We start from the raw sequence: 25,824 nt of genomic DNA, 5'->3' as shown, positions 1-25,824 counted from the left end.
GTAAACAAATTTCAGTAGTAGTGGGTAACATGTGTGTACTGTGTGTGTGTGTATGTTAGTCTGTGTTCTGTCTCAAGCTCATAACACTCCTTGGTTAAGTTGTTGTTCTTCTTGGGGTGTTTCTTGGTGTGGACAGGTACCTCTGGTCCTCTGGTATGCTGTGGGCACGTTGGCAGCATCGTCATGTCTGTACACCTCAGTGCCAGTCTGTGGGGGCATCAGCCATGCCACTTGAAAGAGCTGTGAGAGACGGGCAGACATCGGCAATGGCATTTGGCACACAGAGGATCAGTGTCTATCAATACATTTCAGTTTCATGGAAACAGGTGAGACCCACTAAATACTGGAATGAACAGATTTGTTATTTTGACGGTAGAACACGGTTAGATTTGATAAAACTACTGTATGGAATAAAAGCATCTACATTGTGAGTCAGTGAACAGTCAATACTGCTTAAATGTACACTGTTCTATAGCCAGGTGCAGGCTCAAAACTGTTGTGATGAACAAATGATGGAGGTGAAGTTTGTAGGTGAAGCTCTTGGCTTGTTTTGCTGGTCTTGACTCAGGCCATTGTTTGAAGGAAGCTGGAGCAGACAATATTGAGAGTAGAGCAGATGAATGAACTGAACGTAATGCCAATGCTAGAGCTCAGTGTGAATGTTCAACAATGGAAATGTTTTCGATTTTGACGCTTGTACAAGCTCGGTGCAGTTCAAAGTTTAACATACTGTGCAATTTAAGTCCATTTCTTGCTAGTACATACTGCAGCAGTGTCTCTTTAACTGTACACAGTCCCTGTCCTGTTTTGGCTCCTTCTCCCAGCAGCATCTTCTGCAGCAGGTTGTCCATTCTGGTGGAGAGCCTCCACCATCTGCTGGGCTGCACTCTGCAGGGGAGGCAGGATCAGCAGGAGCTCCCAAAACCTCCCCCGCTGCTCACAGGTTGCCTCTTCTAGCAGCAGATGGGCCTTGAAACGCAGATGTCGAACCATCTGAGGACTCTCCAAACCCGGACAGTCTGCGAGACAAAGGTGAGAACATCCTCTAAAAAGAAAAGGCAATGAATGCATTTCAGTAAAGTTTTATCAGGGAATTGGTAACATTAACTATGAGCAAAAGAAGGGCAAGATATATCATTGTATTATAATTTCATATGACAACAAAATGTGGGTAAAAAGTTTCGCAGTTGCCAATATGCACACCTGCTTCAACTGTTATCAGGCCATTAAATAGGCGTCATCAGTCACTATAAGCACCATAGATGTGGGACATTAGGAGCCTACGACACCTACTACGTTGTGAAATTGAAAGTGAAACATAAATGCAACACGTTCTAACATGTAAAACTGAATGAAATGTCACGTTTTGAACACAAACAAAAAGGCTTCTTTAGGTTTAGGCAACAAAAATACAACTTCTTTAGGTTAAGGCAAAAAAGAACAGTTAAGTTTAGGGAAAACGTGTTTTGGATTAAAATAACTACGCACACAAAGACAAGTACTCATTGTTGGTTTCACTCAGGATGCAAACTCTGGTCTCCTGGGTGAAAACCGTTCCCCGACCTGCACCCTTTATGGAGTTTCACACTGTCTGTACTACCGTGCCTGACTTCTGCTTCTGCTCCTGCCATTATTGCTACGGTCGCTAGAGGTCGCTGTCGTGTTCTTTTATACCTTCTATACTAGTGGGTGTAGTAGTCCCCTATTGACCCACATCTATGGGGCTTATAGTGACTGATAACGCCTATTTAATAGCCCGACAACAGTCTAATTGGCTGATATGCAATCGTAAGGTGCCCTTTTCTCCATAGAAGATGGCAGCTGACAGATAATGTAGTAATGAGTTGAGATATAAAAATCCAGTTAAAGATATCTACACTGCCCTCACATCCCTCGTCGAGTCTGTCTATGGGCAAGAGTATTTCCTGAAGACTGTAAGTTGTTGTTTTTAAATAATAAAAAAAAGATTTTCCTGCCAAACCAAGCATTTTTATTGAGGAGGAAAAAAATGAAGGCAGAAAAATTCAGGCTCTTTTCTGGCCGACTGTAGGAAAACAGACCAGGGCAATTTTAGCTTTAGTTCATAAAATCGGATTTAACTCTTTAGTTACAGGAGATGAAAAATTACTAATGTTTGGAGATCTGGTCAAATCAAATGTATAATCAACCAGCCAAAGTAGGTTCTTTGGTCGTCCTGATATCATTTTAAATAACATATTTACCGGAAACCAAAACCGTTATTACATTGAATGCCAAACTTAGATTGGATTTGTGTAAAGGAAATCAGGGAATTTTCTGAGCATACTTCTGTTTGTGTGCAGATATTCAAACTATTTTTATATTATGGAAAAGACTTGTTACCACTTATGGCCGTCATAATGGGGAAGTGACCTTTTCTTTTCTGTATAGGTACAGTACTATTTTTTACTAGTTGTTTTAGTATAAAACAAAAGTAAAAACCTTTCAAGGGTAATGACTGAGAAGATGTTTAATTAAAAGATCTGCGGTAATCTCAAGTCTAGGTTATAGTGTCTGTCTTTGCTTGGCTATGGGGCAGAGTTGAATCAATTCAGTCCTTTGGTCCTCCAGTCTGCCTCTACTGCTGCTGCCTCAGGTAAACGGACCGTTAAGTTCAGCAGGCAGCCACCACATCCTGATATTATTAAAGAAGTCTCCCTGAAGCCAGACCCCGCAGACTAAACTGCAGGTGCAAAAGGCCAAGAAAATAAACGGATCCAAGAGAGAACATCAAAAAAAAAGTTATGCTTTGTCTGGTGCAATGGATGAGGTCAAGTGGCAGAACAGAAATCACAATCCACAGTCACCCTCTCACAGACTGACTGGACTGACCTGGGACAAAGAAGACTTAATGGTTCGGAGGCAAGCAAACTCTTGTCTGTCTGTGATGTCCAGCTGTCTGAGAGGTTTGACCAGCTCCTCCTGGACTCTGAAAGCCATTCCGGACACCGGTCGTGTCAAGGAAGTAACCTGCAAATTGCGAAATCTGATCTGAGATCTGAAAAAACTCTTGAGACTCACTGCCCGACGACCTATCCTAACCTTAAGATTAATGCCTAACCTTAACTATCTCACGAGAGTTTCCCCAACTCGCAGGTTCCCTTTTACACACTACCCTGGACACCTCCACCTCTGCTCCCCTCAGGGATCACAAAGTCGTTACCTGCTCAATAACCATAAACATTTTCATTCATATGCAAGATATTTTAGCATGAAGATTACCGTATAACATGCAATACTTTAAGGTGCTAAATGCGAGATTGGTAGCATTTCTATTGCCTCTGCACGGCTCTCAACATGGTGACAGTTGAGCTGGTGGCTCATAGCTAACGGGGCTGAAAACAAAGGCAACAGTGCTGACAGAGCCAACAGTGTTTACCTGGGTTGAATCGGAAGGTGGGGGCTATGCTTCCCTGATGCCGCCGTTGGTTTGGATGGCGTTATCAGCTGTAACCGCCGTATGGGAGCAGTGCAGTGCAGAGCAGTGTAGAGCAGCGTCCGTGAGCTACCCAGTGGGGCTCATTCACACGTACGAACATGCACTAAAAGCATGTGCAGCTGAGAATTAGAGAAACTCTAATTACAACCCACACAGAGGGAGAGATACTTCATTCTCTGCTCAGGTAGATATTACTCCTCTTTATCTTTACAAATAGCTGTTTGCTGCTATATTAATGCTCTGAATGTCGAATAGAGCACCTTTAAAACAAATAATTCTCCTCTGCGAATAACAGAATAGTGAACTAAGGGCCAGCTTAAGGTATAGGCCATATAGGCGTTTGCCTTGGGTGCCGCCTTCTGGGGGGCATTGGTCACCCTCTAAAAAAATATACTTTTTGTTTATTTTTAAATGCCGGTGGATGCCCTTCCTCATTTTCTGCATTGAGGTAACAAATGAACAAATAAATAAATACACTTTTCACCCCTGTAACTCTTTCTCACACTTTTCCATCTGCCCAGCTGCACTTATTTGTTAATAAAAGTGTAAATTGTAGTGAAACTGACCAAACACTTTTTTTTTTTGCAAATTTCCCCACTGTGGGACTAATAAAGGAATATCTTATCTTAAGCCAACAAATCGGAATTTCGCAGAGGGCACCAAAAGGGCTAGAGCCGGCCCTGAGTGAACTACAAACGGACAAAACCTGCAAGAGGTTTTATTTGTCCTACCTAGAATGATGAGATTGTATTAAGGTAAAGAGCGTCTTGCTGCTCTAGGATAAGATGTTCTGCAGAGTGGGTTTGTAACAGAGTTACCTACACACAGACATATGCAGGCTTCATGTCACATTCAGCTGTAACATGCACATGGCCAGTCAACCAAAGCATCAATCTGAACTGACACATGCAAACACTCTGTGAAACAAAGTGTAGAGTCAGCTGCTGTTACATTATTCTGCATTGACAGAATAAAGAGTTCTTTATAGGTATTTGATCCCCTTCGTCATCTATCTGGAGGCTACTAAACTCTGGGATGTGTTTCGCCCATTCCACCAGCAGGAGGAGTTGCGGCTTCATGGACTCGAACATGTCTCCCACACAGGCTGCCTTCTGGGTGTTGATGCGATGACTCCTAGGTGAGACCAGAGCTGGGAACTGAGAGCAGGAAAGCATAATGTGAGTTCACAATGGGCTCAGGTGATACTGCAAGGTGGGAATGAACTTCTGAGAAGGTGTGAGTGTGTATGCGTGGAGGGAGATAAATGGGGGGATGAGGAAGGTGATCATGCTGCTAGGTGTATGAGTGCTTTGGCACTCAGAGAGCTGTGAAGGTTAAAGCAAGACAAGACAGGTAGAGGAGGTTTTTTTTATGGACCAGTGGTAAACAATGCTGGATGGAGACCACATGATGACCAATTTGAAATATACACCCCAGCAGCATATACTGTAGTGGCTCATTTGCCACTTTTACATGGAAAAGCGCTGTATATCTGGTTGTTATTATGCATTTGAAGGTAATTGAACGTCGGCACACAATCCCAGACCTAGAGGTGCAATTAAATGGGCTATGATTAGGTGGGGTCCCTCTGCAATTATGTCATTTCTAAGAAGTAACTGAATCCAGCCTACAGCTACAGAACTGAATGCTGTCTTAAATGTATCTATCTCCGTCTCTGGCCCTCATCTACATGATTTACAGAAATAGGGATCCTTTGGCTGACATACAGAACTTTGTATCAGAGATCTTAAGCAACGGTGTGTTAACTATTGCCCACTGTTTGTCCCTTGTCTCTGTGACTGTTGTTGCAGACTCTCTCATTCTGAGCAGCTGGAGATTAAAGAACCATCAGCGATGTGTCTTGACTTCTCCAGACTTCTCCTCTACTCTCCACTTTTCTACCCACCGCGGCTGCAAACATTTCCCGTAAGAAAATGCCTATACTCTTTGCTTCCACAAGGTCCCTATATTCTCTGTGACATTGAAGATGTTGTTCATGCCAACATTAGCCGTGCCAGATGTTGCCTACCACGCAAATGTGGCAGAAATTACAGAGAAAATATTTTTTTTCTCCTGAAGTGTCTTTCTCTGTAGAGATTGATAAGTGTATCTGTTTTAGAATTAGTAATGGCATGTAACCAAATAAATTTACTCAAGTACAATTTTGAGCTGGTAGCCATCAGGCTCCACAACCAAGGCTGACCCCCATATGAGAACTACAAGCACTATCTGCAAACACCTTGGACTTCTAACCACTGGCGCACTTTACACTTACTTTACACTATACATCTTATATACCACTTTATAGACTGCACATATGTACATATTACATTTATTTATTGTACATGCTACATTTATTTATTAACGGACTGCACACACTATGTTCACCCATTCACTCTGTATCTTTTATGTCTCCATTTATTGTTTTTGTAATTTTTGTATAACTGTACCTCTCCTGCGTTTCACTCTGTTTGCTGATGTTGCTGCTTTGACACCTGAGATTTCCCTCCGGGGATTAATAAAGGTTCATTTTAAATGATCTTATCTTATCTTTTTACTTAGTAACAGAGTATTTTTACACTGTGGTATTACTACTTTTACCTAAGTAAAGGTTTTGAGTACTTCTTCTACAGCTGTTCAGAATGGTAGTTTGGTGTTATTAAATAGCACCTGTCTTTAATGTGAAATAATTGTGGGGTTTATGCGATATGTTATGATGGGTGGAAAGTGTATCTACATTGTAATGAAATGTTAAAAGCATAAAGAAATCTACATTTTCATTTACATTTTATGTCGTATATTGGGCGTAGAAACACTGACTAAAGAGTAAAGAAATAGTGACCAGAAAACTTATTTATAATACAGATGGAAACATAATTTCTCCCTCTCCTCTCTTCTGTCTCTTCATTTATCTCCTCCTTTCTATTACTTATATATACACAAAGTTTCTCCCTGATAAGGAAAAGGGTGTTGTGAAAACAGAGTGAAGACAAATGTAGAGAAACCCTACATGGAAACAAAGTTGTAGAAAGTAATGTTTTAATCCTGTTGTGTAGTCCTATCTTTATTTGATGCATCTTGCATGTATCCAGCAGCTTCCTACATTTGCCGCTGACAATAAAAAGTGGGCGTGGATGCCTGGATGCTTGATGGTGTGGATTATTAGTCATCACATGTTGATGACCCCTCTGCGAGAGTCATTAGAAACAGAGCAATCTGGATGGCCTCAGACTGATTCCAATATGGTTCCACAAAGTCAGACAACAGGAGCGAGTGTCAGAGTAATCAGTCATCAGAGCTGTCCTCTCAGCAACCAATCAGGGGCGTATTAATCAAACTAGAGGAGGAGAAGGAGCGGGAGGCTCCCTCTGTGCTTCACTGACATGGTCCTGCATGACAATGTCCCAAATGAATCTCCATCAGGAGTAAACAGTTACAGGGAGCGTGCTCAGAGGAAAAGTACGAAATGACTGGCTGCCGGAGGAGTCTTGTTTAATGCTTGCTTATGTGTTTCCTACCACAGCTGTACTCTTGGCTTAATGTTTTGAAAGTAATATTATGCAAACCAGGCAAATTAATGAAGTAAACATTTAAATTAGTAGCCTTGGCCTTTACTTCAGGGGGTTGTGAGCAACATCTTCCCAGAAAACTGTAGAGCAAATATTTAAGTATGCTGCTCAGCCATGTTAATTATTCATGTGTAGTAGAGACTATTCACGGCTCCTCTGATCACATCTCTTTCTCCTTGCTTATCTGTGGGAGTCAATGTAGGAAAAGGCCAACGGTGGACACACTGCACATAGACACACATGGAATGGAATGCTGGTGGACTCAAAGACACAAAAACATCTGTTCCTTTATTGAACCACCCTTGATCCCCTTGTTTTTTAGACATGACATGTTTCAAATACAAATGGTGAAATTTAAACCATTGATTCAGGTAAACACCAAAGGTGCACTGTATTGAATAGGAAAAGAAGGTTGCGTAATAATTTCTTTATTGCAGCATTGAAACAGTCTGCAGTATCGACACTGGTTACTTTTGTCCTTGTCCACAGGACATTGCCTGATGAAACTGAGACAAATGTGCAGTGTATTAAAACAGATGCACACACTGTAGATCATTTAATACAGTGAGATTATATCAAAAGAGTACTCCACCAATTCAGCAGTGCTCTTCTATAACATTGTTAGACTCACGATGGACAGTTTAAAATGAAAAAAACGCATTCTTCTTCCTTCCCAAACCTGGTGCCTACATTATCCACAATGCAATGCAACCCTCTGACAGTCCAGTCACTCTGTTCCAATACCCATACTACCATACTATTTAGTAGAAAAATATTTGGTATGTCCCAATACATGGTATGTCATTTGCAGTATAAAAATACCAGGATGTCCTGCTACATACAGTCGTATTTTGCAGTATGCAAGCCAGCATGCTTTTCTGGCTATTCTGACCCACAATCCTTTGCGCTGTGGATATATGAGCAGACCTGTAAACAGATGATGTGTGAAATTGGTGGAGTTCCCCTTTAATATTTTCCAGAAGAAGAAAATGACACATGTTGAATATTCTGAGGTATTGACCTGACAACTCACTGTTCACTCAGGCACACTTGCTAATGCAAGCTTAGACATGACAGAATCTGCTGTCTGCAAAAGCCTGGCTCATCAGCTGCTCACATGGGAAAGTACCAACCCTACAGCTACAGTATATTTCACCATTGATTTAGAGTCCTCTGTCACATACATATGTTATTGTTTCCATGCCTTGACTGGTCCCAGTGACTAGACCCTGCGTTTCTATTGCTATAGGTGAAGTCTCTTCTTCACATCTCACAATGGGTGATAACTTTAACACCATTTCAACTTCTCATTTCAACTTGAATAGACACCTATTTCAAATTCTCAACATCATTGTTATTGCTCCCTGTGTGTATTGTCCGTCAGTAAGACTTTATTGTAATATGTTGGTGGATAAGATAAGAACGAATACAATGTAGTTGAATAATGATCTGTTGTATCGGTTATACAACTGTTATTCTTTGTATGTGGGTGTAGAACAATTTGTCGTCTGCAGTTAGTACAAAATGCAGCTGCTCGTCTTTTATTTTATTTTATTTTATTTTATTGCTTGTTTGTAAGGTTTTAACTGACTATACACAAAAACAATGGCAACCATGCCATTACGGTGGTCGCCCCTAATCACTGGAACAGTTTACCTTTACATATATAATTTGCTCAGACTACAGAAACATTTAAGTTGCTGCTGAAGACCCACCTCTTCTTATTGGCGTTTGATTAGAGCACCCGTGGGTAGAAATGGAGCAAATCTGATTTAAAAAAAAAAAAAGTTATTTTATGAAATGGTCACTATATCCTGCATGACCCGGCAGCCATGTTGAGATTAGTTGAGGAAATAGCAAGCACCGCCCACCAGCCGGAGCACACTTTCTCATTTTACAGCTAAACAGTACAGTACAAGATGTTTCTGACAACATTTGAGGCAAGAAATAGGCATTACAGTAACAGAATATTGATTCATATTTGATCAACACTGCCTAGTTTGACCGTTTGATCGGAGTTTGCGAGTGATTGACAGCCGCCTCCGTTCAATGAACAGCCCAACACTCCAATTACAATATGCTGAAAGGTTATCATGGAATTTTTGCCCAATGATGCCAAAAATATTCTGCCTACTACAGGTTTAAGTTGAGCTTGATTTTATCTTCTTTTTGTGCACATTATGTTCATTGTCTTCCTCTGTTCTTGATGTTTGCTTTGTATTCATTTGTATTTGACTGTTCAGCACCTTGGTGAACGGCGGTTGTATTTAAATGTGCTATACAAATAAAATTTGACTTGACTATTGAGGAAGATGATGGAACTCACTTACAGTTGTATGTGGTTGTTGCCGCCATCACAGCTGGATGCAACAAATAGTGTTTACCTGCTCTGTCTGTCCTACCTCCATCAGGCTTTGACAGTGATGAGGTGGGTACTGACACTGGCGAGTTTGTCAATTAAAAGTAGACACTAAAACATTTATTGATAATACATAAGCAAGAAGTTTGAATAGCAGTGATAGACATTAGCATAGTAAGGGAGTGGGATTCTCTATGACCTTTAAGACCTCTTTTATTTGGTTGCTAATGAATAAGTAAATACCTCTGAGTCTAATCTAATAAGCCCCAAAAGCATCTGAGACAGATCACATAGCTGAGAGAACATCAGCTTTGTTAGGAGCAGACAGGCACCTTGACAGAGACGATCATTCATGATCCCTCTCATCAGCGAAGGCACATAATGAATCGTAGTCCACCTCTGTGAACAGAAATAACCTTGTACATGGACCGAACTTTGCAGCCGAGGTGTTGATTGGGAATTTACGACCCCTTAGGAATCAGCTTGGCACTGTTTCACAGGTCTGGCAGGAGCAGTGGTGATGATAATAAAAGGTAGAGATATCAGTGCTATGTGGCTGCCAGTGCCATGGGCCGCGGAGGAGCACTGCTACTTATTACTCAAGAGGAAGAGGAAACTCCCCATTTAATTAAAGCAGTTGGAGGTCAGCAGCAAGCCAAAGTCTACTACTCTCCTCTGGCTAATTTTACATTGGGCGCTCTGTTTGAATTTATCCTCCTTCCATGTTGCTCTAAATTGCATCCTGCCAGTGTTTGATCGCTGCAGGATTGTCTCCCTTAAAAGCACAGACCGTCAAACACACATTCATGGTGCAGCGTTCCCGCGCTGATGCCCATATACTGTACAGGCCGCAGGCTATAATGTATGTAAATTGCATATTTAGTTTAGGGAGATGAAGCAGCTAGGGATTACAATTTTACAAGGAAAATGCTTTCTGTGGTCAAAGATCAGTTAGATTGAATTAAGAGATTAGAATACATTTGCCCCGCAGTTATCTGGATTTGAAGAGCGGCCTGTTGGTAAAGCTTCTTCATTTTAAGTGGCAAGGAAAAGGGCCTGATTCAACTCAACTGAGCCCTAATTATAACGATGACAGAGGATAAGATTATGAAGGAAATTAGATCAGAACGTAACCTAATGTAGACCGCCGAAACCATTAGTCCAAGGACAGAAAATTAATCTGCAACTATTTTGATCAATGATTTATCGTTTAAATTATTTCTTAACCCAGAATGCCAAGTATTACCTGTTTCCATCTTCTCAATTGTAATCATATCTTTGGAAAGTATCCTTGGGTTTTGATCGGAATAAGCAAACAATTTCAAGACCTTGAAATTGTGAGGGGCCACAGGTGGATATTCTTTTAGAGCAAACAATTAAATGAGAAATTAATCAGTAGATAAATCGATAATGAAAATAATAATTATTTGCTGCCCCAAACTGATGTATTTCCAACATGGTTGTCTTTCTGAGAATAATCATTGCTACGATGTCAGCGTTTTGTTGAGTGACCGCTGATGACACTCAGGAGGCCTATATGCTTCTGGACCAGAGTGATATAGCTGAACTATTTGTTTGTAGGAGTAACACCATCATCATGTTGTTTTAAATGCTCAGGGTCTGTGCTGCAATGAGTGCACTGTACTCCAGTTTAAGGATGGTCCCAGTAAGCTTGGTGGTTCTGATTAGGCTCTATGGGTTCCTCTTTATCACAGGTGTGTGTGTGGACCCAGTACCTTTCCTGCTTCACAGCTTTTGTTTTTGTCTTTTTGATCTGCTCTCTAGGTGTTGAACTTATTCATGATTACACTTTTAACAATTTTGTGGTGTGAGTTAAAGGAACAGTGTGTAACATTTTGGGGGATTTATTAGCAGAAATGGAATATAATATTCACAACTATGTTTTCTTTTGTGTATAATCATCTAAAACTAAATTTCGTTGTGTTTTCGTTAGCTTAGAATGAGCCGTTTATATCTACATAGGGAGCGGGTCCTCTTCACGGAGTTTGCCATGTTTCTACAGTAGCCCAGTATGGACAAAACAAACACTGGCTCTAAAGAGAGCCTTTCACTTTTTTATGTTACCTGAAGCCCACTGTAGTTCTCAAACACACTTGTGAAACTGCGATAACGTGAGCCACAGAGTGCAAAACCGTGGTACCGCCAGCCACCACCAGACTTCTGTTGCTCCTAAAGTAGTGTTATTATGGTGAGGATGACCTCTGAGCGAGGGGAACGGCGTTACCACGGTTTTGCACTCGGTGGCTCACGTTACTGCAGTCTTGGAAAGGGAGGAGTGAGCAGAGGGGTACTCAATTGGTTGTAATCTGCAAAATGCTACACACTGTACCTTTAAAAAGCTGCTCCGCAATGGTCCACTCCAGTGACTACTAGTGATTTATTTATTTATATATTCATTTATTTTTGATTTTGGCAGGTTCAATCCTATGTTTCCTTGTTTCTTATCAGTAAAGCATATAAAGGGGAGAGTTCAGAGACTGGTCAAGAAAACTCACTGTGAAGATGGAACACAGATAAGAGCTGTGAGAAAAACATGTGACTTACATGTCACAATACATTCATGACTTGTTAATCCTATTAGGAAGATAAATGTCATCAAAACAAAGTTAAAGACAAGTCCAAAGGTTGCATGCTGGGATGTCTTATCAAATTTTAGCTGCAAATTTACATGGCATTCTCTTACCTTGGAAAATCAATATGGCACAGAAGACTGATATAGCGCAAACACACACAGTAGGAGACTCTTGATAAGAGTACCTGATCGCCTGATTAACCTTACCTTTAGTTTTACCAATACCATCGCAGGGGGCGCATGTGACATTTGCTTATAACCGTTTTTTGTTTCGTTTCCACAGCATTGATAAAGACTATTTTACTTTCAGGATGGAGCGGGACTTCACTTATTTTTCACCTTTACCCATAAGTAGTATACCATCATATCTTTGGTGTTATTGATCAGCACAAAAAAGCTAATCTATACCTCTTTGATTCAGATAACACAAGTATTCAAGATAGTTTAGTCTTGAATAGTCTGTTCAATCACTACTAAAACTCCAGACAAGTCATTATGACTTAGCAAAACTATTCACTCTGCATTCTCAGAAATGCCATGTTACATTTGAGAAATGCCATTCAGAAAATAAAAACTAATTCCCCACCGTGCATTCATTATTTATTCATTGAAAACTTGAATGAGTAGTTTGTATTCATTGACTTTGTTGTAAAGAGAGAAAATGATGGCCAGGTTTGAAAAAAAATAAATGCCATGGTTAATTTCTAGATGCAAGTCTACATGTTTATTTTCTATGTAATCTAGTTTTCTACAATCAATTTTTAAAAACATTTTATTTCAATAAAACTAACAATTCACTCTCTGTATCTCTTAGGAATATGAGATAGTGTGTGTGTGTGTTTTGGGAAAGAGTTTTGAAAAAGTGAAAGACAGGGATAAAGGTGAACGTGGTCATACATTTTTTTTTTTTCTCAAATTATAACAAATTATATGTCAGACCACATATGAGCTTTCCCAGTACTGATATCCATCATACTTTGGTGTAATAGGATTTCCTGGGTGAGTAGCACTCCTTCCTTGAATGTCACGCTAGGCCGCAGGTCAGACCTCCCCTGGCAGTGGCTCGCACACACTCAAGCTTTGTTTAGGTGATTGATAGATCATCAAAACCTCAAAGAGGTATGAGGACTGCAGAATAGGCTTCTGTGCTCTGAGAGATCCTATCAGGAAAGGGTTAAAAATGACCCATCTGAAAACGTCACCTTCAAAATAAAAGATAATAGTCATGTCAAGAACTATAACTACAAATGTTTTCAACTCTTATACTTTAAATGTATAATTTTAAACTCTTAACAATGTGTTTTGATTTAATATAATACTAATCAATTACAACAAAAAACTGTTAATGATTAATGGTTATATCCATCTGTTTTAATTGATTCCCTGTGGATAAGGAAAACAGTCATACAGGTAGATGAACATCATTCAGAACAAATGACAAGACAGGATTTATTTCTGTCCACTGGGTGGAGACAGAGTACAACATATCTGGCCAAACCTGCCTCGCTTTGAATCCGTGCAGAAGCCAGAGCTTACTAAAGCTCTGCATCACCAAGGTAGTTATAAAACACTTTCATAGGTATAATCTACCTGATATTTATCAGTGTTATAAAAAACAGCATTGGCTTTTTGCCTTTCTACTATACTGCAAAACCAAAAAGTGTCAGCACCCATAAAACTTTTTATTTTAAATAAATGTAAGCATGCTTTAGGTAATATTCATTGATGCGTTACTGAATTAGCTAAACATATTAAAGCTATATTGGCATGATTATGATTATTTGTCCTAAATTCAACACTGTTAGCTTATAGGCTTACTTCTCAGCATACCCTGCATTTGGGTAAAAATTCTCAAGAAATCTTTTAATTTGTTTGACTCAAATTACATAATATAGACTTGTTATTGACTTTTATACATGTAGCCTATATTAAATGAAAAGAATGTCTTTTCTATACTTAAAAGGAAAAAAAGCTAACACAACTACACACCAAACTACGCTGCCACAACTACAGTACAAGCTAAATTACATTTTATATTTTGTAAACATAAAGGATTAAAGCCTGCAATGTAAACAACAAAGTTAAATGTCTATCATTGAACAAAGAATGCAGTTTTAAAAAGATAGAAGCAGTTACACATAAAGACTAGATCATTCATAAACAGAGCAAAATCCATTGTCCAGTAATTTATCACACCTCAGGAGCAAGTCTCTTCTCAGGCCTTCTACCCTGCCCCGACATACTGTCTGCCTGGCAATCTCTGACCAGCTCCACGTGTGACCCTCACTCACATAAATAATTTATGCTTTTCCAGGATTACAACAGAAATAAAAGACAGGAGTGCTGCATAACAGATACAGGTTAGAAAACAGTAAATGAATGAAACATTCTGGAAATATCTGCTCTTTAGATAAGAGCATTTTTCTGTGGAGCATTTCTACAGTCCAAACCAGGTCTGACACATTTGTCTCGGTGAATTTGATTAATAAAGCTAGATCTCAAATCTCCACCTGAATACCAATGCAGTGATAAACCCTCAAAGATTAATACAATATACAAAAAAAGTGGAGCCTTTGGAGTTTCATTCAAAAATGGGGGTAGAGTAAAACAAAGCAGCAAAAATTGGTCATAAAAGCATGGTAAGCGCATGATTTAGTGGGGCGATAAAGAGTGGAAAGGTGGCCATTCATCATGGAGGCTAGCTCACCAGGAGAGGGCCTGTCACAGACACCAGCAGGTCTGGGAGGCATTTCGAGAGAGAGAGAGAGAGAGAGAGAGAGACTCCAGTTGCCCCAACAACCTGTTTGTTCAAATGTCTTTTCCAGATGGACACATACAGACCTCAGATGGGTGACGAGTGCTTTGTCTTTGCTGCTCTGCAACTCCATTGTCACAACAGTATTGAAGGATGGATGTTGTTAACTGCAAAGTAGAGGACCAGACTTAAGAAGGTTTAGAACTGCAGAACCAGATGATGGGAACAGAAGAAGCTTTATTGTGGTAACTTCAGATTACACTACATTACAAGGGATTATAAAGAAAACATTGACCCTCATCAATGAATTGAATCAAAAAGGACCCAAAATGCAATCCAAACCAACAAAGAACAAATAAGACGAACCCCCCCCTCCCTCCCAACAACATTTGTTGAAAATAAACATTTTTATAATTGAAACATACACCTACTGGCAATTTTAAAGCTCTGTGAATTAATACCTCACTGGTAGTTGTCTATTTGCACTGAATTAACTACAAAGAACCACACAAGCAAAATTGTGCGTCACCATACATTAGGATTTCTTTATCTTTCATTAATGTCATATGCCTGTCTCAGATACATATCAAGCCAGTTTGACAAGTCAGACAGACTGCCTGAGAAAATATAGAAGATAGAAGTGACTGATTTCAGTGTTCAATAATCTTTTTACATTCATATTTCTTGTTTGTTGGCTACTTTCAGAGCAGTATTTTGGTTTTCTGGTCCTAGTTGAATATATTGAATAATATACATTTTCAGTGGGTTGCACTGCACAGTAAGACTTTTCCCCAGATTCTTTTGTTTAGCCAAACAAAGTTGACCAAACTGTCCTATATGACAGTATGACACATTTTCCTAAATTTATTTATTACTAAAATGATTTTATCAGATTAAGCTAGGCTACATTAATTTCCATTTTATTTATTTATTATTTTTATGTTCATGTACGTACCATTTCGTGCTTCACGTTCAACCATGCTTTCAACAAGCAAAGAGAAACGTCACTTCCGGCCGCCATCTTTGGTTTAATTGAACCAGCCAGCAACTTTGAAGAAGAGTTAAACGTTAAACTTCGTCTTTATTATGCAGCAGACAGAACACATTTAGCTTCAGCTGGAAAGCAAAGTCTTTCAGAAATCTGAAAAATGTCTTCAAAACAGCGGTAAGTGTTGTCATTACGACCCGCTGGGGTTTTAAAAGTTTAGGTTTTACATTACTTACAGAGAGCGGTTGCTTGACGTTAGCTTACGTTAGCTTACGCTCAACGTCAACGTCATCGCGCTCAACGTCAACGGCCACAAATCGGGGCTACAACCTAGTAGACATTACAGTAAACAAGTCTAGATGTGGGACACCTGTCCAACAAGAGGCTACCAGGTAGCTAAACTCCTCAAAGTAAAGCAGACATTTAGCAAGCCAACCAACAGGTTTGTCTGAAGAGTTAGAGCTAGAAAATCTGACTAAAGCTAACTCAGGTGGCCACAAACACAACACCAGCTAGATGACACTGTAATTGTTAATGTTGCATTCAAGGTCTGTTGGATAATTTCTAGTTTTAAGCTAACTTGTTGTCAGCCAATATGGCCTATTAAGATCACATTATACCAAGATTCAAGATTCAAGATGTTTATTGTCACGCTGGTTATACAGGTACAATCGTGTGAAATGCTTTTTTGCTGGGAAGCCCCATTAAAAATAATAAGTTATATTACAATTATAAAAGGAAATACTTTATACAAGGCATATTAAGAACATATACATATCAGGAAGTATGAATGTACATATATAAGAAATACTTTATACAAGGCATATTAAGAACATATACATATCAGGAAGTATGAATGTACATATATAAGAAATACTTTATACAAGGCATATTAAGAACATATACATATCAGGAAGTATGAATGTACATATATAAGAAATACTTTGTACAAGGCATATTAAGAACATATACAGTATATACAGTATAAGATATATTTTTGTGTGAGAAGGTGTCATATGAATTATCTATTTATAAGTGTGATGGCCTGGGGGAAAAAGCTGTTCCCCAGTCTGCTGGTGAGAGTCCTGGGGGTCCTGGAGCTGTATTACTGTGTTTTATGCCTAAATTAAGCTAACGTTACCAAAAAGGTGTGTGTACTCAGTAGGCCTATCTTCAGTCAGTTCTCTTTAATCAAAGTGCTGTGGGGGAAAGGGTCCATGTTTTCTGTTATTTAGTTTACTAAGTTGTTATAGAGACCTTTTGAGGACAACAAAAGATCAGTCCGGATAGGATTAATATTAGGCTAGAGGTGTATCCATAAATATACAGCTTATCCATTGTATTAATCTTGTTTCAACAGCACAAAATGACTGTATGTCAATGTAAAGCATGTCCTAACATATATTAACACACAGTATATAGTCACTGAAATGCCGTTAAAACATTTATTATCTAGACACATAAAGCTTACAACCAAATTTACTACTGTGTTGATATTGTTTGACATGCAAATCACTGCCAAATAAGGGCTTTCTGGACCAATGAATGTGCTGAAAAACAGAGGAAAATAAGGGCTGTATTTATTACTGGGAGTAGGTTTTTGGTGCTTGCTTTGACAATATAAGCCGTGAGGTGATAAAAAATTGTGTACCGTTATAAACTTTATTTCTTGGTTGGGCACAGTGACTCCCTAATGTCTTGTCATCTCTGTGAGGTTGCCAGGAAAAAAAATGTAGTGACTGGCTGTTGGCTATGGCTTCATAATCATAGTTGTGACAGTGGTATATATCTTCTCATCTAGTTCTTGGCAAGAACGCATGCTAACGCAAATTAGCATATTTCCCAAAATGGCAAACTATTTCTTTAACTGCAGTCCCACAGAATAGCTGTGCGGGGCCCTGCATTCACCAGAGATTGGTTCTCTAAAATTGTATATTTATACTGTTAGGGTATTGTAGATGCTCTTGCCAATATAAATATAAATCACAAGTGCAGTTTATGTTATGAATACACACCTCATGGACAATATTGCTGGCTTAACTTGCTTTTTGCCACTCTTTGATGGCCACTCATCAAAGCCCAGCACTTTAGTCTAGTGGCTCCTAAAGTCAGAGCTGTTATAGTGATTATGCCCTTACATAATAACTTTGAAAGTCTCAAGGTCATGGTGTCACTATGACCTTGAGTGCTGTAGATTAAGTAAGTTGAGATGTGTGTGTTGAACAAACCGCAGCTAACAGAAGTTAAAGATTGGCTCAAGTGGTGTACCCCTTCTGCTTGTTTCATTGTCAGAATTAATAAAACAAATCTTTGCGTGGCCTTGTCAAGATGCTTTCATATGCCACCCATCTGTTTTAAGGACCTTTCTTTGGTTATGTAAACAGGAAACCAGACATCCTAAAAAGTGTTGGAGCTTTGTGTGTCAGGGTTAATAATAGTTTGAAGCTGTATCTTCGCATATTTGCTGTTTCTAAAGTGTCAGTGGAGGAAATGTGATTTGATCACTGAACTTTGGATGAATCTGTATCTTCCTACTTGTAATTTAGTTTTTCTTTTTGAGGTCTGAGTGTGTCTCCACAACAACAAATACAAGAACAAAAACATATAGGGTACTGTGATGAATGATTTAAAAAAAAAAAACTCCTTTTTCCAAGTTCCTCTGTGATCCAGAATTTTAATTAAAACCACTTGTTCCCAAACCTGCACTTAATGTTTCCCATTAGTCATGTTTGAGGGATTACAGACAGCACCAATGAAAGTCAAAGTATAAATGGAAAATGCAGATGTGCGAACAATGCGGCTCGTTTTATAGCTATCACGGCTTTTTTTTTAGTAATTTTGGAAAAATAACTGGCATTGACAAGTTTCCTTAAGTCCACTTACAATTAAACATGACAGGAAAAATCTGGAAGAGGTTTCTTGGTTTGCGGGTCAGCAGGGGAGCTCTTCAACCAAGTTTAAAGATTTCTCAGAAAACATCTGATCCTTTTCAATCACATTATCAGCACTGCCCGATAAAACCGCAAACAGGCTATCACTAATCCATGTATTTCATATATGATTTTGTATTAAGTTTATTATTATGGAAGATGGCAAGATTTTCTTTGTGACCACTTATTTTAAAACATTTTAAGTTGACAGTTTAAAGATGCACCATGATCATACAGGCATATGGATGCTAAGCAGCACCTTGATATCATCATCTGGTCAGTGAATAACTTTCATATGGGATGCAAACACACTAATAATGGCCCTGGTATCAGGTTTATTATGCTGTATCTTGTCTGTATGCATTGTGAATCGTTGGGGCGCCCTTGATCCAGGGTTAGTACCTCTGTCAGTCAAGCCTCGTAGCTTCTTCCTCAAATGTCTCAGGATGGAAAAAAAGGCAGACAGGATAGCCTCTGCTCCTTACTCATTTCCTAGTGCCCTCTGCTCAAATATCATATCCACACTGGCAGAGAGCATGCCTTAATTAGGTATTGCATGTACCTTAGGTATATGTCTTTAAATATGTGCTCCTTATTTGATCTTTCAGAGATGTTTCTCTTTTAAACCTACCACCTACTGTGTGATTCCGCATTTAAAATGCAGTGAAGAGTATTATTCAACTAAAGCAGAAGATAAAAAGACTTTTCTTGCTTGTGTTTTGATGAGAGACTGTAGAAGAAGCGAGGGATAGAAGAGCAGTTAATTTTTATACTGCATCCAGCTCCAGAGGAAGGGGAGGCAATGATCAGTAATGAGTTTGGCCGTTGGCCCAGTATGATTATTAAGAATTGCTACTGATAACAACACACACTGTATGAATTATATCATGGCATTGGCATTTGTAATCACATCTTTGCTTTCCCCGCTCTCCTTTCTGTTTGTGAATTAGCACCCTGTCAGCTCTCCTGCAGATCTTCAGAGAGGGAAGAGAAGGGAGAGGAAAAAAAGAAGAGAAATGACTGTGCAAGGGTTTCAAAACCAGGTATGAAAGTATTTTTTTTTTTTTTCGCTTTTCAAGATTTTGGCATATTTATGGGGCATTACTGTAGGAGCGGGCCATGTAATGTTATTTGCAGAAAGCACACATTGTTCACATCAAGCTTACAAAAGCTGAGGGCACAGCCATGTGATCATGACCTCGCAGCTGAAGGGCCAAGCTGCGTGAGGCAAATGGGATCCAGCATTTGTGAGAGCTCCACACGATTAATAATGGAACCAGGTTATGAAAATAATAAAAAAGTAGGAACATTACTTGTCCTAAAGCTTTGTGCTAAGCAGCCTAAGGCACCCACACAATGCCGGACTGGAGAGGTATGACATGATGCTATTGCTTTGCCTATCAAAACACTTGCTCAGTAAGAGGAGAGGGAGAATAGACCTTAGTAAGTTGTGATCAAAAATGTAACTCTGATCCCAAAAGCTGTTTTACACATGACTGAATGTGGAAGTCAATAGTGTTGCAGTGTTTTTCTTCCTGCGGGGTTAAAACACATTAATAGTGAGGATCAAATATTTGATGTACCTTCTTGGAATATATCTAAAAATCAAATGTTATATAAAAAAACAAAAATAAAGCAACATTAAACATTGTATTTCCAACATCATGTCAGAGTATTCCAATCTGTTAAAATGATGCCATGTTATACAATAAGTGTGTGAATGGTAAGATGGAAAGCTAGAGGCCTGCATTGTCCTGACTATAGAAGTGTAACCACTGACTCTCGGGGCTGAGTCAGACGAAAATGTGGTGTGCTTTTACTCTGCTCGGTCAAATGTGAAATAAATAAAAAGAAAGGAAAATGGCTGCTCTCTTGGCTGTACCCTTGGTCCCTTGCTCTTTGTTAAAACCATATCTCTGCTGCTCCATTGCCCCCAGCTACATTAAATCCCATTAAATTCACCTTCATTAAAGCAGTCCTCTCTACTCCTTGCAGCAGCCCTGGTGCGGGCCTCTCAAGGACAGAGCAGTAATGAGGGTGGACTGGATTTAACCTTGAAGAGTACAGGTTTTCATTTCCAAATCAATAACTTATGGTTCAAAACTGCCACTAGATCCAGGCTATAATTTTCAAGCATTAATTGTGTGGATTATGTTTCTCCAGCAGTGAGAAGGTATTTAACTTTAAGCTGCAGTGTAGATATTGCATTTATCATTTCTTTTTTTCCTTTTTTTATAATAGGAATTGACAGCTTGCACATTTTCTGTATTAGTGACTTTGTGTGCCTGTGTACACTTTGCTGCACAGATGGGATAACTTAGGGAGATTGTATTTCAAAGACATTGCATGAGTAAAGGTAATTAGGCTGTACAGTGAAACCAAGCAGAGGGCAGTAGGCTGGAATTTCTCCTTCTCCTCAGTCCAGCATTGCAGCACAGTGTCATCATTCACTCTAAAGAGGTAGGAATATAAGAAATCTCCTTCACAGCTGTGGCATGTCACCTGCTGTCAGAAGAAGTCGGGAAATATGAATTATGAATGAAAAAATTAACACGTGGGTGATGGCAGGGGCAAAAGGAGAAGGAAAAAAATGCCTCATTTACAGTAAAGGATTGAAATGAACTCTTGTACTTCTCCACATTTTAGTGGGACATTCTCTGTAGTTGGGTTTGCTGTCATTGTCATATGATCGTATGGAAAGCATTAACTTGTCCTGCGGTGATAATTTCTGCCCGACATGTTCATAATATGAAATATTGGATCTTTTCATAAAATGGGGAGGGCCGAGGCTGTGGTGATCATTGGAGCTTAATTTTTTAATCAACTTCTCTCTTAAATGAAGCTTTATTAAATTACAAAGCTCACATAGTGGGAGTAGGACACAGGCAGAGATGGCCCAGTGTAAAAAAAAAAAAAGAGCTTTGTGGGATAATTAAATAAAATTAATAAAAAAACCTCCGCTAGCATAGACCGAGGAGAATGGGAAGGAGAGGAGACCCGGTAGCCATTTTCATGCTCTGCTTTTCTTTCATTCTTTCTCATTAGAGTCTCAGGAAATTTACTGTGTGGAATTATGAAAAGAAAGGGATACAATGTCTACAAGATATTGATGGATAGTAAATGGAGACACAATTACATTCAGTTTTTTTCTCAGAAATGAAATGTGCTCATTGTTGCTGCTCTGCAAGAGAAAGGAGGTCTGATCACATTTGGTTAAGCTTTGGCAGATTTGGTTGAGTTTAAAGGTCACAGCTGACTCAAACCAACAGTACAGTAATACATTTTTGTAATTTGTAAACTTGTTTGACAAAGGTGATCTATCAGTAAAGATTTAGAATTCTTTGTCTAACAGTATTTTATAATCGTATGGTAATACAGTTAAGAACAGGGACAGGTTACTTTATCTTTTCTACTCAAGTCTTTATGAGCTTGTATGCAGCCTCCTGCAGGAACTTTTTAAAGGAACAGTATTTAACATTTAAGTTTCACAGAAACTTGTGCTTCTGATTTACAATGTGTCAAAAAGATAGGATATTATACAGGTAAGCCATTGAGTTCGATGCCAAATTTGTGTTTCGAATAAGCTTCAAATTTCAGAGCGTAAATAATTGGTGCTCCGCAGCCTTTAAAGGAACAGTGTAACATTTCAGAGGATCTATTATCAGAAATGGAATATAATATTCATTCTATGTTTTCATTACTGTATAATCACCTGAAACTAAGAGTCGTTATGTTTTTGTCAGCTTAGAATGAGCCCTTCATATGTATAGGGAGCAGGTCCTCTTCACGGAGTCTGCCATGTAGCTCCGCCATGTTTCTACAGTAGCCCAGAACGGACAAACCAAATACTGCTCTAGAGAGAACCTTTCATGTTTTTACGTTACCTGAAGGCCACTGTAGTTCTCCGACACGCTTGTGAAACTGCGGTAACGTGAGCCGCAGAGAGCAAAACCATGATACCGCAGCTGTCGTCTGACCTCCATTACGCCTGAAATAGTGTTATTATGGTAAGGATGGTCTCTGAGCAAAGCGAACAGCATAATTACTACAGTTTTGCGCTCGGCGGCTCACATTAGCGCAGTCTTGGAAAAGGAGGAGTGAGCAGAGGGTTACTCAGTTGGTCGCAGTCTGCAACCACACCACTAGATGCCGCCAAATCCTGCATACTGTACCTTTAAGTACTCCTGTACCCTGGTTAAAGACTAAAGGTATTGTTTTTGGAACAACCTGTCAACAATTCATGCTGCTACAGTCAGTGCCATCTTGTGAATTGTACTTTCACTCTGTAATTTTTCGTTAAAAGCTTCTTTCATCAGTCCTTCTAAAAAGATGAAACATGATACTCTGCTTTTCTTTACGTATTCTTGTTGAAATGGCTATATCGTCCAATACAACTAGAACATACGGTCATTTTAGCAAAGAGACAGATTAAATGACAAATTACTTTGTTGGCTTTCAACTGACTAACTAGTCACTTGTATATTTACTGTAGCTTGTGTGCAGATAGCAGCTGCCCAAGGTTTATGAGCCATCATTATTTTGGCTTTACTGATTTGTCTTAGTAAAACGGTGAGCTCAAAGTGGCATATTCCTAGAAATTGGCCATGAAGAACATGCAGTATCAAATTCATTAAAATGGTGTCAAAACATTGACTGCATGGTGCTATACTAGTTGCATTCTTGCTTTGAGACACATGTAATCAGATTGAAGTACATCATCCAATAATAGTATCTCATCCTTCACTCTATGAGACTTTATTTTTGATGCTTCCTCGTTTTGGTGATTTCTTAGTCTTTACCATTTAACCATTACAATCCTCAGGCTTCAGACAATAGTGTGCAGATCAGTAAATATAGGTCAAAGGTGATTATCCTGCATTGAAATTAAACAGCTTCTCCTTTAGCCTATATGCAGCTGATGGGAGCAGTGATATATTGTCTTTGTTTGGACAATCTCAGGGCTCACATTTGTCTCCTGCGATAAAATATGAGATGAGTATTTTCCTCTTTATGTTGACAGTTTTTGTCTCATGCTTCCTGACAAGTAGGATTTACTATATCCTGCTCTGTGAAGCATCTCCCTTACTACACTGTTGCGTTTTATCCACGATAGAAAATGTCTTTGGCCTATACTTGCCTTGTTTTACTATTGCCTTTTAACATTTAACACAGCTGTCCTTGACATTTTGGAGAGCCTTATAATTATTTATAGTGTCTTAAGAAGTCCCACATTGTGCTGTGGGCTATTGCTATAATATGTTGTCTGTGTTGAGTTTGGGGGAACAAAGCATTTAGTCTCTCTTTTTCGAGGTAGATATACCTTACAACTGTCCTTAAAGTGGCTTATATTGTTGTTAAACTCACAATAAATGCTCCTTTTTGTATAACGAGTTTTGGTAATGTAACTACACGAGAAGATTAGTTGGAAAGTTTGGTAATGATACTTGATATTAGCCTTCTCCATCAGCCTCTCTTGCGTGACCATGAAACCCATGTCAGATGGTTAAACATTTACACAATGGGAGCCAAAATAAGCGGTGCTGAGACAAATTTTGATTATGGTCAATGCACGCGATATTTTCTGCCAGCGGAGTTTATACTGTAAAGTAGTCATGATAAAACACTACAAACCTGCTCTACTAGACAAGAATCTGGATTGGTGTAGTCCAGGCATTTTACTCAAAAATGTGGGTCCACCTCACACAAATCGCAACAAAAACAAACTCAAATGATTCTGTGTCTTCAATATGTTTTTAATGAGAGAAAAAGTTTTGAAAATCGCCTAAATATGATCCTACCAAAAATTTATTTTTAGCTATATTTCGGTGACTGTACAAGCCTACATTATTGTGCGTGCTTGCTTTGAAGCAAAAACAAAACACATACAGTATATCAGTGATGAAAATGTATTATGATCATATCATAGGTCTGGTCCTAATATATTCTACCATAATCTGGTCCTGTTCTAACCAGATTTGGATATTTTTTGCTGCAATTTGTATGAGGTCAAGTTATATTATTACTGGACTATATGGTAGTGTTTATCGTAGGACAACATTCATAGCATTGCATTGACACTATTTTTCTGAGATAGATGGGTTGACGATTTTTTGTACAAATCATGTACAAAGTTGGCTGGGAGTCTGGCTAAACATTATGCTGGAGGAAGCTTTTACGCATGGCTAATACCTGCTAATACCTGCCTTTTCATAACCACACTGTAATAATTAATAGTTTTTCTCAAACATTTCTATGATTAGCATTTAGCTTGCTAGCTAGGTTGACTGCTTTTGTTTTTGTTCCACATTGAAACATTGGACACTAGAACAGACAATGAATCCAGACAATAGTTTGCAGTAGAAGGCTTGTCTCTGCGATACACATCCAGTGAATCAGCCTGCAGGGGTTGACTGGCACAGTGTTTTACTTGGACTATTTATAGATTGTCCCAATCAGAATGGACTGTAGATGGAAGAACTCATATAATGCATATCATGTTGTGGCTGAAAGCCTAACTCTAACCCATGAGCTCCAGCTTTATCCATGTGGAGTTTGGCCATGTTTCTATGTTTGAGTAGGTGATCTAATTTACTTCCACACTTTAACATCATCTTCAGCTGGAAACTCACCATAAGTCCAAATGTTTTGAGTGATTATCTGTCAGATTCATCTTGTGTACTTGCCATGCTACAATGCATGCTCTGCTAGACTCTAGCCCCTGTGACCCTGTGAATAGAAATACAAGGATAACATACGAAAATAATGTATTTTGGAAAGAATTCATTTAAAATGGAGGTAAATTGTTTGAAAATTAGATTGTAGTATCTGCAGCAGATTTCAAAAAGATACTCAACTTGACCCTAGCTTTTTCCTTCACTATAAAGTTGTCATGTTGTGCATTTCTCTATTGGTTTTCAACTATGCCTCTAGTCCAGAATGTCAAAACTGGAATGTGACCAGGAAACCCTACACTTAGCCATGCTTTTAAAGAAAACAAAAACATATTTGGTGCACACAGTGCACCTAGTTCACTCATCCTTCCATAACATGATATCTGAAGTCAGTCACAAAATCTTCAGCCGGACTTCAAAGCTTAAAATACGGTAAAATCATATTTCAGCACCTAATATTGTGCTTATACTCACCACAGAGCGTGTAGTTGGGCTAATTCAG

General features: G+C 39.0%; 2 protein-coding genes across 6 annotated transcripts in view; one reads left to right on the top strand and one right to left on the bottom strand.

Annotated features, from left to right (window-relative positions):
* Positions 1-458: 458 nt before the first annotated feature.
* On the bottom strand, positions 459-12,206 carry hnf4b (hepatic nuclear factor 4, beta). Its single transcript, XM_074625001.1, is given in 13 exon segments — positions 459-855; positions 857-1,019; positions 2,851-2,866; positions 2,869-2,957; positions 3,133-3,161; positions 3,163-3,181; positions 4,189-4,233; positions 4,236-4,277; positions 4,461-4,614; positions 7,406-7,532; positions 10,954-11,024; positions 11,027-11,056; positions 12,186-12,206. Coding segments are annotated over 13 exon segments (1,011 nt in total). The 3' UTR covers positions 459-650.
* A 3,553-nt stretch (positions 12,207-15,759) lies between these two features.
* zfhx3b (zinc finger homeobox 3b) overlaps positions 15,760-25,824 on the top strand; it is a 365,979-nt gene continuing 355,914 nt past the window's right edge. For 4 of the 5 annotated variants that reach the window (XM_074617828.1, XM_074617854.1, XM_074617862.1 and 1 more), the window contains exons 1-2: positions 15,760-15,898; positions 19,602-19,694. The gene's annotated coding sequence lies outside the window, so the exon portion shown is untranslated. Of the gene's footprint in view, positions 15,899-16,032; positions 16,164-19,601; positions 19,695-25,824 lie in introns of those variants that run through there. The other variant, XM_074617837.1, reaches the window with a different exon arrangement.

The sequence above is a fragment of the Sebastes fasciatus genome, chromosome 2 (assembly GCF_043250625.1).
Source record: "Sebastes fasciatus isolate fSebFas1 chromosome 2, fSebFas1.pri, whole genome shotgun sequence".
NCBI classification, from domain to species: Eukaryota; Metazoa; Chordata; class Actinopteri; order Perciformes; family Sebastidae; genus Sebastes; species Sebastes fasciatus.
The sequence above is the reverse complement of the archived record's forward strand: the minus strand, read 5'-3'. Positions and strand labels throughout refer to the sequence as shown.